The following is a 15,340-nucleotide window of genomic DNA, read 5'->3' on the forward strand; positions in this document are numbered from 1 at the left end:
GTGTAATTCACCATGGATATATTTCCCACTGTCAGTTACTACCCCAGCCCTTCAAATAATGAGTTCTGTCAAGGTGATGTGCAGAAGCAAAGCCAGTACTCAAGTGAGGCCCTGCTGTACTTGATGATCACAGCCCCAGAGGCAACACAGGTTGCCACTGCTTGGGACCATGAATTTCAGGCAGATACCTCCTTTTTTTGGGTGGACAGACATAGCATCTTTCCTCCTTTGATTCCTGTCTCAACATCATCTGGGCTTGCTAGACTGACATCTAAACTTGACATCACAGCAGCAACATATTTGACCTTCACCACCTCTCCCTTTACCGCTCAGGGAATGATTGTGCTGTGACTGCTCTCATTTATTCACAGAGAACCAACCCTGGAGCTACTGTCACCTCAGCCTCTGCAGCAGCTGCCAGACCTTTCCTCCTCAAAAGGCTTAGGCATGAGTTCCTCTACTACAATCCAAGTAAACAAGGCAGGTGCCACCATCACTTTCAGACCCTCCCAGTTCTTCAGGCCTATAGCATTTGGACCTTTGCCTGTATCTTACAGAGCTGCTTATTCTGACCCTGTCCAGACCTGAACTTTATCCCAGGCTCTAACCCTCCCTAATCCCTATTCACTCTAATTGTCACTGGCTTTATAACCATCTAGGGTACAATTTCCTAACTAAGCCTTCTGTCTCTGTCTCTTCTTCAGTCTTCACTAACATCCAAGTTAAGAAGAGCGGGGCAGGAGATTTTATTCTCAGTGGATAAGATTCAGTCTTATCCCTGGCACTTCATTCTAGAGATGCTTTTTGGTGCAGACATAGTTCTGTCACACCTGGAGAGAGCAGGCAGGCAGTCCTTGAGAATGGCACAAGGCATGAAATGTCTACATAATAAAGCTTAGTGGGTATGTTACCTCTATGTGCATGAGAGTGACATAAGCATCCCTCAAAGCAAAATGTTGGAATTGTGCTGCCTACCAAGCACAGACATCCCATTCAGGACATGGATGTGTTAAAAATTGTGGAGAAGTCAAGGTGAATCATTGCCATGCACCACAATGTCTAAACTGACACTGGATGCTTGTCTACTTTAAGTTCTAAGTCATAATCTCAGTGTCCTGTGAGCTGAGGGATTCCAAAGCATCTTACCTGCTTACCTTACCTGCTATATTTCACACACACAGCACTCTGTTCCACTGTGGAGTGAGGACAGATAGCCCTGTTCATGTCATGCTAAGCAGTCCTATTCATTTTGTCTGTGTGGAAGCAACCTCCTTCTTCTGGACTGAAATGTATAATTGATTTTATTTTCTAAAAGCCTGGGTATGAAGACCACTTGTCTGCTGAATTTCAATTTGCCTTATCTTGGTGGAACAATCTGTGCTGCCATGTCTTTTCCCTTAGGTTTCCGTGGTACGATGGTTGCTGTGTGTGAAAGCTCATAGCATTCAGTAGAAATTTTTCCCAACTCCTCTAGTATTTATTTTTAGATTTCAATGAGAAAAATACAAGCCCATCTACAACTCTAGGCAATGACAGCTATTTGGGATCAGAAGCAATGCTGAAATAATCATGCTCACACAGTGCAACAATAAATTCCCTGAACCAAACAGCACTTTGAAGCAGTGGAACAAGCCCACCTCAGAACTGCTTTATCAGCTATCCCCTTTTAAGAAGATTAAACTGTTATATTTCTCTGCTGCTGCTTTCATCTTCCTTCTGTGAGTGTCATCCAGGCCTCCAGGCAAGCATAGCTGCTTATCCTCATCTGGAGACTTTAAGTCAGGAAAAATGAGGCTAAGAGAAAAGAAAAATTACAGACATATTTGTCAATAAGCAGTGAGTATGTATTCAAAGAGCGTGGTTAAAAAAATGGAAGCCATGGCCAGGGCTGGATGCCTCAGGCCCCAGATGAGTGGTTTTCTAACACTGCAGCATAAACTCAGAGCTAGAACACTGCTTGAAAACTTTCATTGTACACTGACACATTGATAGTGTCCACAAAGACTATCCATAAAGATCCAGATCATTACTGTAATTAGCACCTGCTGTTGTTGTGTCTGTGGATCGGACATTAAAGCCAGAATTTTCTATTAATTCACACCAATTATTCCATCCAGTTCATGGTTCAGGCACAATGAAAAGGCAAGCAAAGATGACTGTCTTGGGCAGGACAAAGTAGGAAAAATAAGGGACATTTCAAAGAGGCATTTTAGATTAATACTTCCCTTTAGAATCTTCTCTACATAATGCACTTCTACTTTCAATCATATGAATAATTTGCCATAAGGTTCAATTTGTTGTCAAAAATAGCACTTATCTGCTTTCATACACTTTAATACATTTTCATGATGTGTGAAATTCATGCATCACCTTGTATGATTTTAATTTGAGTAAAGCTAAGCTTCAATTTAATATTTGGGAGGTCTCAGGAATCCTATAAAGGAGTAGCATGCTTTGGTGTTTGCAAAAATGCAAATTGTTGTTGTTTTAAATCAAACATCAAGGTGTGGACTTCAAACCACAGGTGGTATGGGGAAATGAGACAACCTTTTATAAAAAGAGCACAATAATTGTAAAGATAACTGGGTGCTGCTGGTAATTCTGTAAACTCAGACATTTCTTTGTTCCCTTCAACAAAACTATTGCGTTCTCAGGAACTCAAAACAGAAGTGAGTGGAAACAACAGTGTGGTTTTTAAGAGAGCATTTCAGAATCTGTGTTCCCTAAACTGTCCAGTCCTGCCTGAAGCCCATTTCACTTCCAGGCACTGCCACTCAGGTGGTGGAACTCTCCTTTTGCAGCTTCCTCAGTAATTCAGAACATGAGCACTGTAGCAAAGCACAGTAAAATCCTCCAAGCCTGAAGTGGGCTCCATGCTGCTGAGTCTGTGTGACCATTGCTGGGAAGTGTCTCCCAGAACGTTCCACTTCCTTCCCAGGTTAGCTGCTTGTTTCCAAGCCTTTCCCAGTATACTGACTCTTTTCAAATAAAAGGAATTGGTTGCACTGCATAGCAAGCACCTGCTATTTACAAAGACAGTAACAAAATTTCTGGAGCCTTTCTTTCTGGCAGGCCATTTCTGTACCTTGATTACAAGTGCAAAATCAGAAGAATGGGGAATTATGTGTTTTAACAGTCAGAGTCCCAGATGTAAAGGCAAGTTCATGATTTCTGTTTCAGATGTACAGAACTGTTGATTTTTAGGACAACAGCTTTTTGGTGAAATGTTGTAGGAAAATGAGGAACAAAGCAAGAAAAGAGGCTTAGAAAAGAGCCTGTCACTAAAATAATTGTTTCTAGGAGCACACAGTTGCAACATGTTTGGAGAGTAACCCAAATCCAGAACAGCATGGAGCTCACCCATGTGCCACAGATCTCCCTTTACCTTCTACTTGTATACATCATCTCTTATTACTGATGTTTTTTCTGAGAAAGAGTTTAACCTTTTTAAGGTATGTTTGAGTTTTTGGCTTTGTACATGTGTTTTGGCAAAGATCTTGGAACTGGCAATCTACCAATAGGAAATCAATTGACAGAGAATTAGTGGCTGTGTACCAGGTAGATTTAAAGTCTTCCTTTTTAGTCTTGAATGTATTGTGGATATTCAGACTTGCGGAAATTTCAGCTCAGTGATCTGCTGGGAGATCTAACTGATTTCAGCAAATAGTAAAAAAAGCTCTCCAATACTTTCCCATTACCTCTTTTCCTTTTTAACTGAGCAACCACCCATACATTTCTTACATGAGTAAGTAACTCGTTCCCTTGTGAAGGAAAGATTTCTGAAGCCATGTGGAATAGTGCCCTATAGTGACTTTACTGCTGCAGCAGTAAACCTCACTTCAGAAGTGATATTCCTCACTTTTTCTAAAACTTGCTTTCATTCTGCCTTTTGATCCTTTGTTTAAATCATTGCTTTTGAAAAGCTGGAAGGCATTTTGTAACATCCTCTGTTATTTGCCAAGCCTAGGTTATGCCTATCATGCAAAGTGTCTAAAATGTACTGCCATTTCCACTAAGCCTTAGAAATGTCTGCTTTGCAATTAATTTTTAACCTTCAAGTGGCACAAATTTCCTAGAGGGTTTGCTCATTTATTAATGCCCGCTGTGATGTAGGAGCTGCTGGTGCCTACGGCAGGGAAATGCAATGCACTAGTAATTATTACTAATTATTTGTCTTATGCTGCATCATAAACAGTTATTAGTTTGCCAGAGCAACTTATACCCATCTTCATTAATAACTTAAATGTGAACAACTCTATATAAAGTAACTTCAAAAAGAAAACATGTCAAATTGTTTTCCCTTGAACGTTTCCAATCTAGCAATTAACCACACATTGCACTTATAAATGTGCACAGAATTCCTCTTTTAGCTTACACACATTTTACCTGTGTGTAAGCTACAAGAGTGGAGACAGGCAAACAATAAATTTTTGTAATTTTAATAGCCTTTTTCTACACAATCCATAATCTGTGATGGACCTCAAACTTTCCCTTAATCTTTGATTTCTCTCCAGATGACAGCATGGTGGCTGTGTGTCCATGTACAACTGACCAATGCTGCAAGGAAGGCAGCTTGTCAGACGTCTGTAATTGCTGGCCAGTTTGCCCTCTGTTGTTCTCATAAAGCAATCTGGGGCTACAATAACTACCTTCTGAACTCACAGAATGAGAATATAAGAGTTTTGAAAATAATCTTAACTCTGTGCTACTGCACTTTCACCTGATGACTAAGAATATGTAATCAGAAAATGCCACTAGCAGAATATATTGATTTGGATAATGTTATGGATTTGTGTTTAATGAGAAAATGTAGAATTAGTGGGGTACACTGAAATAACTGGATATTTTTCATTAAAAGGAGTTACAAATATACTATTGGTCATAACTGTTTTGTTTTGAAAAGGGAATATAATAATATCTTCTTGGTGCATGAAGATTTTATCCCTGCCTTGTAAAATCAGTGACAACAGAATTTGCATGCCTAGAGCAAGAAATCCACAAAAATGGTGAGACCTTTTGCAGTGGAAGATTAGAGAGGACAATGGTGAGATTGAGGTCAAAGAGGACAGAGCATCACTTCTAGGGAAATTTGTTATTCCTTCAGAAAATAACAATTTGTTATTGAATCCTTCAGAGAGCTTCTTAACTAGGGTGCTCATAAATTTTTCTTGAGTTCCTGGAGGTTGTTACTTGTAGGAACACCTAGCCCGTACTACCTAGGATTACTTCTCTCCAAATTTCCTTACAACAGTTTATTCTGAGGAAAAATTTGTGGGTTTGTTAATATACTACCCTGGCCACTGAAGTTATTTCTGAACTCCTCTCTACACAATTCCCCATTTTTAAATCATAATTTTACTAAATCTGTTGTTATGTTTGATGAGGATTTTTAAACAATTTCTCCTTGACACATACATTTCCATCCTTTATTTTTTATACTTTCAAAAGACTGAGTTACTTCTGGGAAATGTGACTATAACAGATATCAAAATTGTGTCCCATTGAACTGGGGTTTACAGGATTTTTTTAAGAAACATCTCACGTAGTTATTACTAGAACACAAAATACCATTACTCTGTAACAAAAAATTCTAGGGCTTAACAAGCTCTGGAAATCCACTTAAGACATATATTAGTATGTCTGGTATCATACAATGTGATGTCATGATATGTGTGTGATACCATGGCATCATGGTTATATGGATAGCACAGCATGTTAACAATAGCAGGATCTCATCAGGCCCATGGAGAACCAGTCTCATCTGTCAATTCAGGAATATTAAATGACTCCAAGGCCCTCTTAGGTCAAGAATAATTTAAAGCAATCTGCTGAGTTTGCAGGGAATTTGCAAGTGACATGCAATTTAAAGGAACCTAAACTCTTTGGCATTTATGTTAAAGCTAAGGCAAACACTCCAACACTTTCAAAAGCAAAAATCAGTTTCTGAAGTTCAGTTTTGGGTGTCTGATATTGAAAGGGCCTTGTTTTAATAAACAGTTGCAAACCAAATGCACCAAACTCAAAACTTTTCAAATTGTGCATTTAAAACTACAGTTTTTTTTCCCACATGCTACAACCTGCAGAAGCAGATGTTGCTCTTTAGGGACTTCACAGGAAAGCAAAAGATTCAGCTCCAGTTAAATTGAGAAACTGTTATTTCATTACTGTATCCTCACCAGCAATGGAAGCTTTTGCTCCTCTTCAGGATTCTTTGTCTCCTGGTCAGGCACAGTCTGTCTAGGTCTGGCAGGAGCTGGAGGTGATGTGAATCCTTTAAGGCTTTTCATTGGGCTGGGTATACCTCACTCTTCCCAGGACAGGCCCAGGACCTCGAATGACAGTGGCTGCAATTAGTGTTTTCCCACCAAAAGAAAACAAGAGATGAGGCTCCAGGGACAGGGTTCTGGAGGGTACCTCATGGACCAGAAGCATGGACAACAGTATGTCCAGGACACCAGGTTTTAAAGAACAAACCATGGTACCAAAAGGTGCGTGTTTTCCTCATGTGTGAGGCAGGTACCTGTGTGCAATAAGGGAGTGGGAAGCTGGGTTATCTACACTGGAGGTGGGTGCTATTTGCAGGAACATGGACTATCCCCAACAGCTCTGCTTGGCACTTCTCCCCCAGGAGCTGCATATGTCAATGTCTGGAGAGAAGCAGGGGCAATGCTGGAAGTCTGGCCCTCCTGTCTGGTACCTGTACCCACGAATGGTGAGGAAATAGGGGCAAAACAAAACCTCTGCCTTTGGGCAGCCTTGTCCTTATTTAACCATGAAAGCATCTGTTCTGGAGCTCTCCCTGTTCTTCCAGAGAGGGCTAAGCAGGAGCCTGGTGCCATGGCAGTTGACCAGGCTGCTACGGGGCTGATGGCCAGGCTGCCGTGGGGGTGATGCTGAGGCTGGCCTGGGGGGATATCTTAGGCAGCTTAGAGGGTGGTGGCTAAGCCTTTGTGGGGCTGCCAGCTGCTGCCGAGAGCGTGGTGATGGGGACGCTACTTCGGCTGTCGTGGGGCTGCCGGCTGCTGCCGTGCGATGGTGTCAGGATGCTGTGGAGGTGGCGGTGGATGCTGCCTGGGCTGTCGTGGGGCTGACGGTGAAGCCGGCGTTGTGCTGACAGCCGGGCAGCGCATCTGCCTTCTCGGGGCGAAGCCTGCGCCGCTGTGGGGGTGACATCGCGGAGCCGAGCGAGCGCACCTCAGGCCGGAGTTGCGGGGGGCCGGGCGGGGACACCGAGCCGGCCCCTCGGCCGGCACCTGCCCCTGGCCCCGCGGCCCCGCCCCGGCCCACGGGCGGCGGCGGGGGTGTCTGCACCGGGCCGCGCGGGCGGAGGAGGAGGAGGAGGAGGCGGGAGGAGGAAAGCGGCAGCAGCAGCTCTCGGGAGGAGCCTGTCCACCGTGAGACAGCATATTCAGCCGGCGGCGGCGGTCCTGCCGCAGCGGCGGGCGGCGCAGCTCGGCTCGGCTCGGCTCGGCTCGGCTCGGCAGGGCGCAGCTGCTGGCAGCAGCCCTTCAGTCAGCGGGGCATCCCTCTGCTCCCCCGGCGGCGAGGGCTCGGTGGGGGCTGCAAGGCGCCGGGAGCGAGGGCTCGGTGAGGGCTGCAAGGCGCCGGGAGCCGCTCCGCATCCCCCGGGCGCCGGCGGAGGTGAGCAGCCCGCGGCGCGGCGGGGCCGGACCGGAGGGGAGAGCGGGGGCTGCCCTTGGGCCCGGCGCTGGCGGCGGAGGAGCGGGGCGGGAGTCGCTCCGCGGGATGCGCAGCGGCCGCGCAGCCTGGTGCGGCCGCCGGAGGCGCTCCCCGGGAAGGCGGCCCCGGCCGGGCGAGAGAGCATCCCCGGCTGGGTGAGCGGGGATCCCGGCCGGGCGAGCGGGAATCCCGGCCGGGCGAGCGGGGATCCCGGCCGGGCGAGCGGGCATCCCGGCCGGGCGAGCGGGCATCCCCGGCTGCCAGCGGGAGCGGGCGGCCCCCGCCGCGGGCGGGCTCTGGCAGCCTGGCCGCTCGTCGGCCGGAGGGCTGCGGTGAGCGAGCCTCGCCGGCCCCGGCACCTGCTCCGCTCCCTGGGGCGCCTCTCGGCCCCGGTTGCGAGTGCTTAAAGCAAAAGGGGGTGGTAAAAGTTTTTCATCTATAATTCTTCTCACAGTGCGAGCGGTAGCGGGTTTGCTCAAGTCCAGGACGACAGCGGACAGTAAATAAATCTTTCTCCCTTCTTAAGGTCATTCCCTAAAAGGGTGAGAAAAGGAGGGAGTCAGCCAGAGGCCTTTTTTCACTGGTAGTCCAGTGAAATAGATTTTCAAAAAGATGTTATTGCAGTTACATCATCCCGGGAATCCCCCATGGTCAGCAGACAACATAAGGCCCCAGATTTCCTAGACAAAGCCCCTGTTTTATGGACTGAAACAAAGTTTGTTTTTCTGTCAATATTGCCATTGACAGAAAGTACAGAGTTGAGCTATAAATGCATATAACATAAGGATTCTTGGCAGATCAAGCAATCTAGACTGCTAATATAGAGGGCATGAGATGGAAGCACCTGACATGAAGTTGGCATGTGACTTTGGCAATTGCACCTGGAAATCTATCCTGACATACAATGTTTCATCGGTGCTTCACTTCTGCTTGAGGACTTTAAAAAACATTGGAAACTGCACTAAATATAATGAAAGCACAGGACTGCAAAACCTGTTTCAGAATGGAAACCCCAGGTCCCAGGACTGCCTGTCTCCTGATAGATGGTGTTATCAGAGCAATCGGGGAATTTAATTTCTGTTACTACCAATGGCTTTGTTGAAGTGCCTCATTTGTTCTTGCCAAGTTAATGGGGAAAAGTTACATGTTTGTTATTCTTATTCTTTTAAGCTTTTTTTTTTTTTCATTTGAGATGGCATCTCTAGTAACATTCTCCATATTTAGTGAAGGCAGATAAAATTCCTTTTATAATTTCTCTGCAGCATTTTTCTGCAAGAATGGGTTTCTTCAGTACAAACTTTGGGGCTGCATCTGGGTCTTCTCCCCATGGGAGTGCTCACTGTGACACCAGTGCATCTTCTGCTTTGTTTTCTTTTCCCAAAATCATCCATTTATAGTTTGTAAAAATACAAAATATGTTGTCCCTTCTGTACCTTCTCTGTGAACAGACTGTTTTAAGATTGGGACTTACCAATGGCCTCTTTGTTAAGCAGGATTTCTGAGGGCCAGGTATGTGGAGATCCAAAAGATGATTTAGAGTTAGATTGGCTAGATTTCTCTCAGCTCTGAGCACCTCTGCCTCTAATAAGTCTACCATAGAAATTCACTAACTGTAGTGCTGCCTTTTCCACAGCTTAGGAGAGGAATCTTTAAAGGAGCAGCAATAAGCCACACCTTAGACATGCAGTAATTACTGGAAGTTTGGAAATCTGACTACTCAAATAATAGTCAGGGAAATATTCTTTTGTACCCAGCAGATCTTAAATTAAGAAGCTGACCTTCCAGCTCTTTCTATAGAAGGAAGGGCAGTGAGCTACCCTCCTTTGTGGTGCCTTTCAGTGGCTATTTTTTTCATTATTGAAATGTGTTTGTTTTTCAGTGTATTTTTCCAACTTCAGGTTTCTGGTTCCTGTTATGCCTCCCATAGATAAAAGCCTTGCTTTAGCAGCTGTCTTCAGTGTAGGTACTCTAAACCATGCAACAAGAACTTACCTGCCTTATTTTCAAATAAATTAACATATTCAGTCCCTTGGTCTTATTTTCTTTTGAAAGACAGGTTTCAAAAAGCATTCCTTGCTGCCCTCTGTTTCCCAGCATGCAAGAAGAGAGAGGGGGAATACTGGACAGAGCTGGTGCTCTGTCTGACAGGCTGTGTTAGAGGCACCACCATTGCAGGATATTGGACAATGATGTGAAATGGGCTGGAAGGGAAAAAGATAAGGGATTGAAATAGAAAAAATAAAAGGGTATAGAAAGGCAGTATTGTTTTTGAAAGCTTTATTTACTCCTGCTGGTGTATCAGTAAATCATGTGGTATCTTTCAGCTCCTCAAACTTAATTTCTCGCAGAGATTTTAAACATATTTCTGGTTACTCTCTAGGACTACTCAGGCTTATTAACTAGGGCTGTGCCTCAGGTGCCCTGTTGAGCTTCTTTGGCTTGGTCTGACCAGCAGCAGAAGTAGTAATTAGGAATCTTTCAGAGTTACCTACACCTAGTGCCAAAATGAATTGCTGCTTGGAGTTGGTGGTGGGATGTTAACAGCCTGATCCTCCTTGTCGTTCCCCTGGGCTTTAATTTTTAGAGAAGTTGGAGGGAAGTAACACTGAAATCCTCACTGAGGTGCACAGTGTAATTAATATCTGCAGAGATAAGGTCTCAGGCTTTCTGCAGCCATAGTCAGACCTAATGACCTCTCAGTGCAATACTCATCTGATACTTACTGATTTTATTTTAAAAACCTTAAATGAAACAAACCATAATGACTCTAGATGTAATCTGTGTTTAAAAGGGACATTTTCCAGCCAAAATACTGATGGAATATGATGGCAAAATGCCCTTAGTAAAGATGCAACTTGTGTTAGTAACATTGTGCTTTTGCCAGTGCAGCTTTATTTCTGTTTGTCAGGGTAACACAAGTCCTGCAGGTGAGTACACATTTACATGTCCATATGGGGGCTTGCATATCAGATGAGGGCTCGAATGGTCTTCCTCTCAGCTGTTTGTAAGCAGGCAGAAATGGTGATGCAGGAATGGTACTGCCTGACAAGGAGACCCTGACTCAGTCTAAATCTCAGATTGATGCAATATGTCCCTTTGCTACTTGCTAATAATCCATCTAAAAGTGTGCTGGCTCTTTTTAGTTAGAGATGACATTGGGAGCTGTTGTTCACTTGGCCATCTGCAAGCCTCAAAATAAGACAGTATGCATGAGCTTGCTCCCCCAATACTGTTCATTTTACGTGACATCATCTTGCCAACTTTTCTGGGAAAATGGCTACTTCCAGGCAGATGGCAGGAGCTACAGGAAGCTGTGAAGCAGACTAATGTGTGAGCCACTAGATCTTACAGTTACAAGACACCTCTGATAATCTGTGACAGGTACCAACGCCTCCTGAGCTTAAAACTGTACCCCTTCTTTTTTTACTGTGAATTTTCAACACTTTTTGTTGCACCTTTTGAGGCAAAAGCATGCTGATGGGTATCTGGGAGTGCAGTGCAGCATGGAGAAGGCATGGGGCAGGAGTGATGGTTTCTTGAAGCCTTGTGTGGGCAGCACACTCTAACTCCATGCTCAAGTTTAAGGAGAGAGGTCTCAGCCCTATCACTGCTGACAGTAATGGGAGTTTCTCTCTGACTTCTCTGGTGGTGAACCGAGCCTATAGAGTGATGGCAGAAGTCAGCTGCCCTCATTGTTTGAAAGCCATGATGCTTCTCCAAACAGTATAGAAGGAAATGAAAGCTTTGCATTGACTTAACAGAGTTTTTATGAGTCCCTGTCTAACTGTTGCATTGACCTGTGTGCAGATATCTGTGTTACCTGATGAATAATAGCTACTTAGATGTCTCTTGTGACTCTTGGCTCTTAATCTTACAGTGAAAGTACATGTTTTGTATTTAACACTGCTCTCATGTGTGTGAATCAGCTGATCTGGAGAGACAAGTTGCATCAACCTGAGGAACAGACCTGGGAGTCCTTCTGGAGCAGTGCAGTTCTACCCTGTGTGCTCCCCAGATGCTGGCTGACTGTCCCTGCTTGGCCCTAGAATAATTAATCAATAATTTGATTAAAGGAGAAAGCTCATTTATTGCCACTCAACAGAAAACCATTACAGAAGGGATGTTTTAAGGACCTAACATTTATTTGTTAAGTGGTATCTTTTCTTCACATTTCCTGACCCTCTTGCTATCATTCTTTGAGGCTTACCCTTTTCTCTTTTACTCAATACTTGTCTTAACATCACATTCCCTTCTTGCTGGCCTTCCCTTCCCCTCCCCTTTGTTTCCTCTCCCTAGCATAGAAATTATATTAATTCCTTGGTCTTTTCTCCCTCCAGCTGTGATGTGGTACAAATAATTCCAAATCCTACTCCTCAGTTATTAATTTTTCACTTCAGCCCAGCAGAAAGATGCAGTGTGTTTTGTGTTCAAACAATGGGGAGTTATAGTAGGGCAAAGACACAAAACTGCTTAGTATGATTAAATATAAATAAGTATAATAGAGGATCTATTTCTTATCTGTTTATATTGCTTTATATCAAACCTTCCTTGATTCTTATATTTTCAGGCTGAATTTGAGAGAAAAAGCTATGCTATGTTAGTACTGAAACTATGCTGTGTGAGTATTGAAAGTTAATCATTGTAGGTCTTAGACCACATGCTGGGAAAATATGGATTTCTCTTGCCTTAAACTATTCACCCCTTCCCTTTTTTACCCTTTAAAACAGATCTTAGCTTTTAAAGGGCATAGAGAGTTGTATTAAATCCTTACTATTCAAGGCATGCCCTTGTTTCATGTTTTGCACATTAGGCCACCACTGCTAGGATCAGAGTGGTTACCAGGTCACTTGGTAATTGGGGCAAAGACATTTCAAATGATTGCTATCACATATTTCCAGAAATTAAAATATGTAATAAAGCAGGGCTACCAGGAAAAAAACCCAACCAAACAAAAAATAACAAAATGACAAACCAACCCAGACTGTTTCTAATGTTTTCTTATATTTGAACCTGTCTGTCCTGGTTTAAAGAGTATTCCACTGACACCGAGCTTCTAAAAGAATTTCTTCTCAGATTCTCACAGCACAAAGTTGGGGAACTGTCTAAACTCGTGTGACTTATTTCATAATACATGTTTATCTTCTCTTTAAGTAATATAAAAGATTTGCCATTTTCATTAATCTTACTATTCAAAGTCATATGATGTTTCTTTCATCAGTTTGTTTCTAGTTACATTTTAAGCAATTGCTGAACCAGAAGGTGGTTTGTATCATAATTCTGATTTATTTCTGTTCTTAGCTTGCCCCTAAATGAATTAATTCTTTGTCCTTTTTAGCTCAAACTGCTCATAGAGTTTTGTCACACGCTTATGGCACTTTGTTACAGACTATCAACTTCTGCCAGTCTTCATTGCCTAGGAACACAAATTACTTCTGCAAAAAACAGAGAAAAGATAGTTCAGGTTATATGTGCTTATGACTGTAAACTGCATTGCGCATTAAACAATGAATGACTTAAAAATCTATAACCTTTTGGAATGAAACAAGAAATTTGACCTAAATCGTACCCCCTAGTGTGCAGTTAGCTATTCATGTACATAATCTGCTGCACTTGGCAAAGCCTGTGAATGTTGTATTCTTGCCTTTCACTATCTCCACAGTAGTAATAATAATACAAGAAAAATTGTGCTGATGGGATAGGAGGGTATTGTACTGGAGACAAAATAAAAAAAACAGTGCTGCCATTCTCTCTTTGTACTGAAAGAGCCCGTGGGAAAACTGTCCCTTTATTTCTCACAATATTTTCTTTTTCACAGAAAGCTGAATAGCAAGAAAATGCAGGAAAGCCTACTTTCTCAGCCTTTAAGGGCCTCTGAAAATATTTTAAAAACACCTTGTGCAAATTGAATACTTTGTCTGATAATTATAAATTAAAGTGCCTTAAGATTTTTCCCATATGCTTAAAACATAGAACTCAAAAGATGACAGTAAGTTATACTCTTTGGTAACAGCTAAGATGGAAAAAATTCTGTTTCAGGCTTACTACTGGTGCTGTCCACACCTTTTACAGCATAACACTTACTGGGTTTTATTGTTTACTTATTAATGACTGCAGGGACAGGGAAATAAAAAACTCTAGACTTCCACATTGACAAACATATCAGTCTTTTTGAACAAAATTATAATAGAATGTAACAGTAATATTAGTTAATACCAGTGTGGATTTTGAAGTCTTTAAATGGAGATCATACCTCCTCAGTGTTCATTCAGTAAAGTTTAATTAAGTTCAATTTTTTCCCAAGAAAGTTTCCAATCTCACTAAATCAAGTGATAAGTTAGGAGTAAGTATAATTAAAGTTAGTTGCCTCCCATTTTTTGTTATTTTTCTTGAAGTACTGTGTATGTGTCAATAAGACTGCTGTGCTTTCTCATATCATGTAATGTCCACTTTTGCTAAAGGATTAACTTTAACTATTACCCAAGTACTCCTTGGTTCTCTATGGTTCTCTTTTCTGATACTGCAATGATCTGTAGTTTAACAGTTTAACAGTTTGATGTGGCTGAAAATCAGACATGGATCATCTCTAGTTGCCTTGTGGACCTTCAGTGGTCCAGTATTTTGACAGCCACTAGTAAACATTGATATATTTTCCAAAACTGTCTATATTGCCTTCCCCATCTGAAGAGAACTGGTGGTCTCTAACTGATGTCTTGGTCTCAAATTCTGGAGCCAAGGTCTTGGTGTAATAGGCCATGCACTAAGGACTGCTTCTGGATGTGTCCTGCAGTGTGCTCCAGGGATGTGATTGCCCTACAGTTTAGGACAAGGACTTGTTTGGTTTTGCTCTGTCAGCCCATTTTGCAAAGCTTCTTCTCAGTGGAAGCCAGGGCATTTGAGAGATATGTGTGTGTGTGGGAGAGAAGAGCTCATGTGCAGCCAGCATTGCATTCGTAGGAGGCTGTGCTTAAAGTGCAGAGCATGTCCACATCTTAAACCTGGGATGCATTCTTGGAATTCCCCAAACTGGAAGTCCTTATGGTGACTGGGAAGCTCAGCTGCATCTAAACTGACAAAATGGTATGGAAACAGAAACTAAAATCGCTGACCTCAAAAATCAGCTTGGCTCTCACCTGGCTCCTGAAGCACAGAAAGTCTCTAAAAACTCACTTTTTTGACTTTTTTGCCCTTTTCTGATGTGTTCATACCCTGGAGCCCCTAGACTCAACAGCCAATGTGTCCACTCTGTCTCTCTGAGGCTGCTCTATCTAGTTCATCTCCAGTTGCTCAAGCCCATCTGCCAGACTGTGCACTCCATGCTGAGCTGCAGCTGACAGCATCTGCTCCTGGTTTTAATGGGACTCACCTAAAGTAAAGGAATCTCAGGTAATTTTTACTTTTGCTTAAAGAGATATTTACATTCATCTGTGCTCTGACCAGCAACCTATATGTCTTCTGCAGTAAGTACCTTTCCAGTCTTTCCCGCTGAAGCTGCTTCACATAAGTCTAAAATATTAAAGTTTCTTTGAGTGCAGCAGAGCATGTGGGAGAAATAGAAAGGACTCTTCACCACCTTGCTTCAAATGCTCTAGAAGGAGTCTTTGGCTCCAGATACTAAATACAGCATTGTATTGTAAACTAAACAGTCACTGTGTATAACATA

The 15,340-nt window shown here is 43.0% G+C and overlaps 2 protein-coding genes across 12 annotated transcripts in view; one reads left to right on the forward strand and one right to left on the reverse strand.

The window, feature by feature from the left end:
* Positions 1–7,098: 7,098 nt before the first annotated feature.
* The window catches only part of DYNC1I1 (dynein cytoplasmic 1 intermediate chain 1), a 183,064-nt gene continuing 174,822 nt past the window's right edge, over positions 7,099–15,340 (forward strand). For 2 of the 11 annotated variants that reach the window (XM_064410677.1, XM_064410685.1), the window contains exon 1: positions 7,100–7,587. The gene's annotated coding sequence lies outside the window, so the exon portion shown is untranslated. Of the gene's footprint in view, positions 7,642–15,340 lie in introns of all 11 variants that reach the window. The other 9 variants (XM_064410696.1, XM_064410707.1, XM_064410729.1 and 6 more) reach the window with 8 other exon arrangements.
* LOC135286745 (serine/arginine repetitive matrix protein 1-like) lies at positions 7,409–8,329 on the reverse strand. Its single transcript, XM_064399948.1, has 3 exons — positions 8,309–8,329; positions 8,133–8,214; positions 7,409–8,082 (listed from the first exon to the last, which is right to left on the reverse strand). The coding sequence occupies exons 1-3, from the start codon at positions 8,327–8,329 to the stop codon at positions 7,409–7,411; spliced, it is 777 nt and encodes a 258-aa protein (XP_064256018.1).

This window comes from Passer domesticus, chromosome 1 (assembly GCF_036417665.1).
Source record: "Passer domesticus isolate bPasDom1 chromosome 1, bPasDom1.hap1, whole genome shotgun sequence".
Taxonomy (NCBI): domain Eukaryota; kingdom Metazoa; phylum Chordata; class Aves; order Passeriformes; family Passeridae; genus Passer; species Passer domesticus.

Bases quoted from the DNA above. Each gene is read 5' to 3' on its own strand.
- LOC135286745 (XM_064399948.1), bottom strand. From the start codon at position 8,329: ATGGGGGATTCCCGGGATGAT. The intron at 8,215-8,308 runs GTAACTGCAATA...TCACCCTTTTAG, and splicing joins TGGGGGATTCCCGGGATGAT to GGAATGACCTTAAGAAGGGA. The intron at 8,083-8,132 runs GTGAGAAGAATT...TTTTGCTTTAAG, and splicing joins AACCCGCTACCGCTCGCACT to CACTCGCAACCGGGGCCGAG.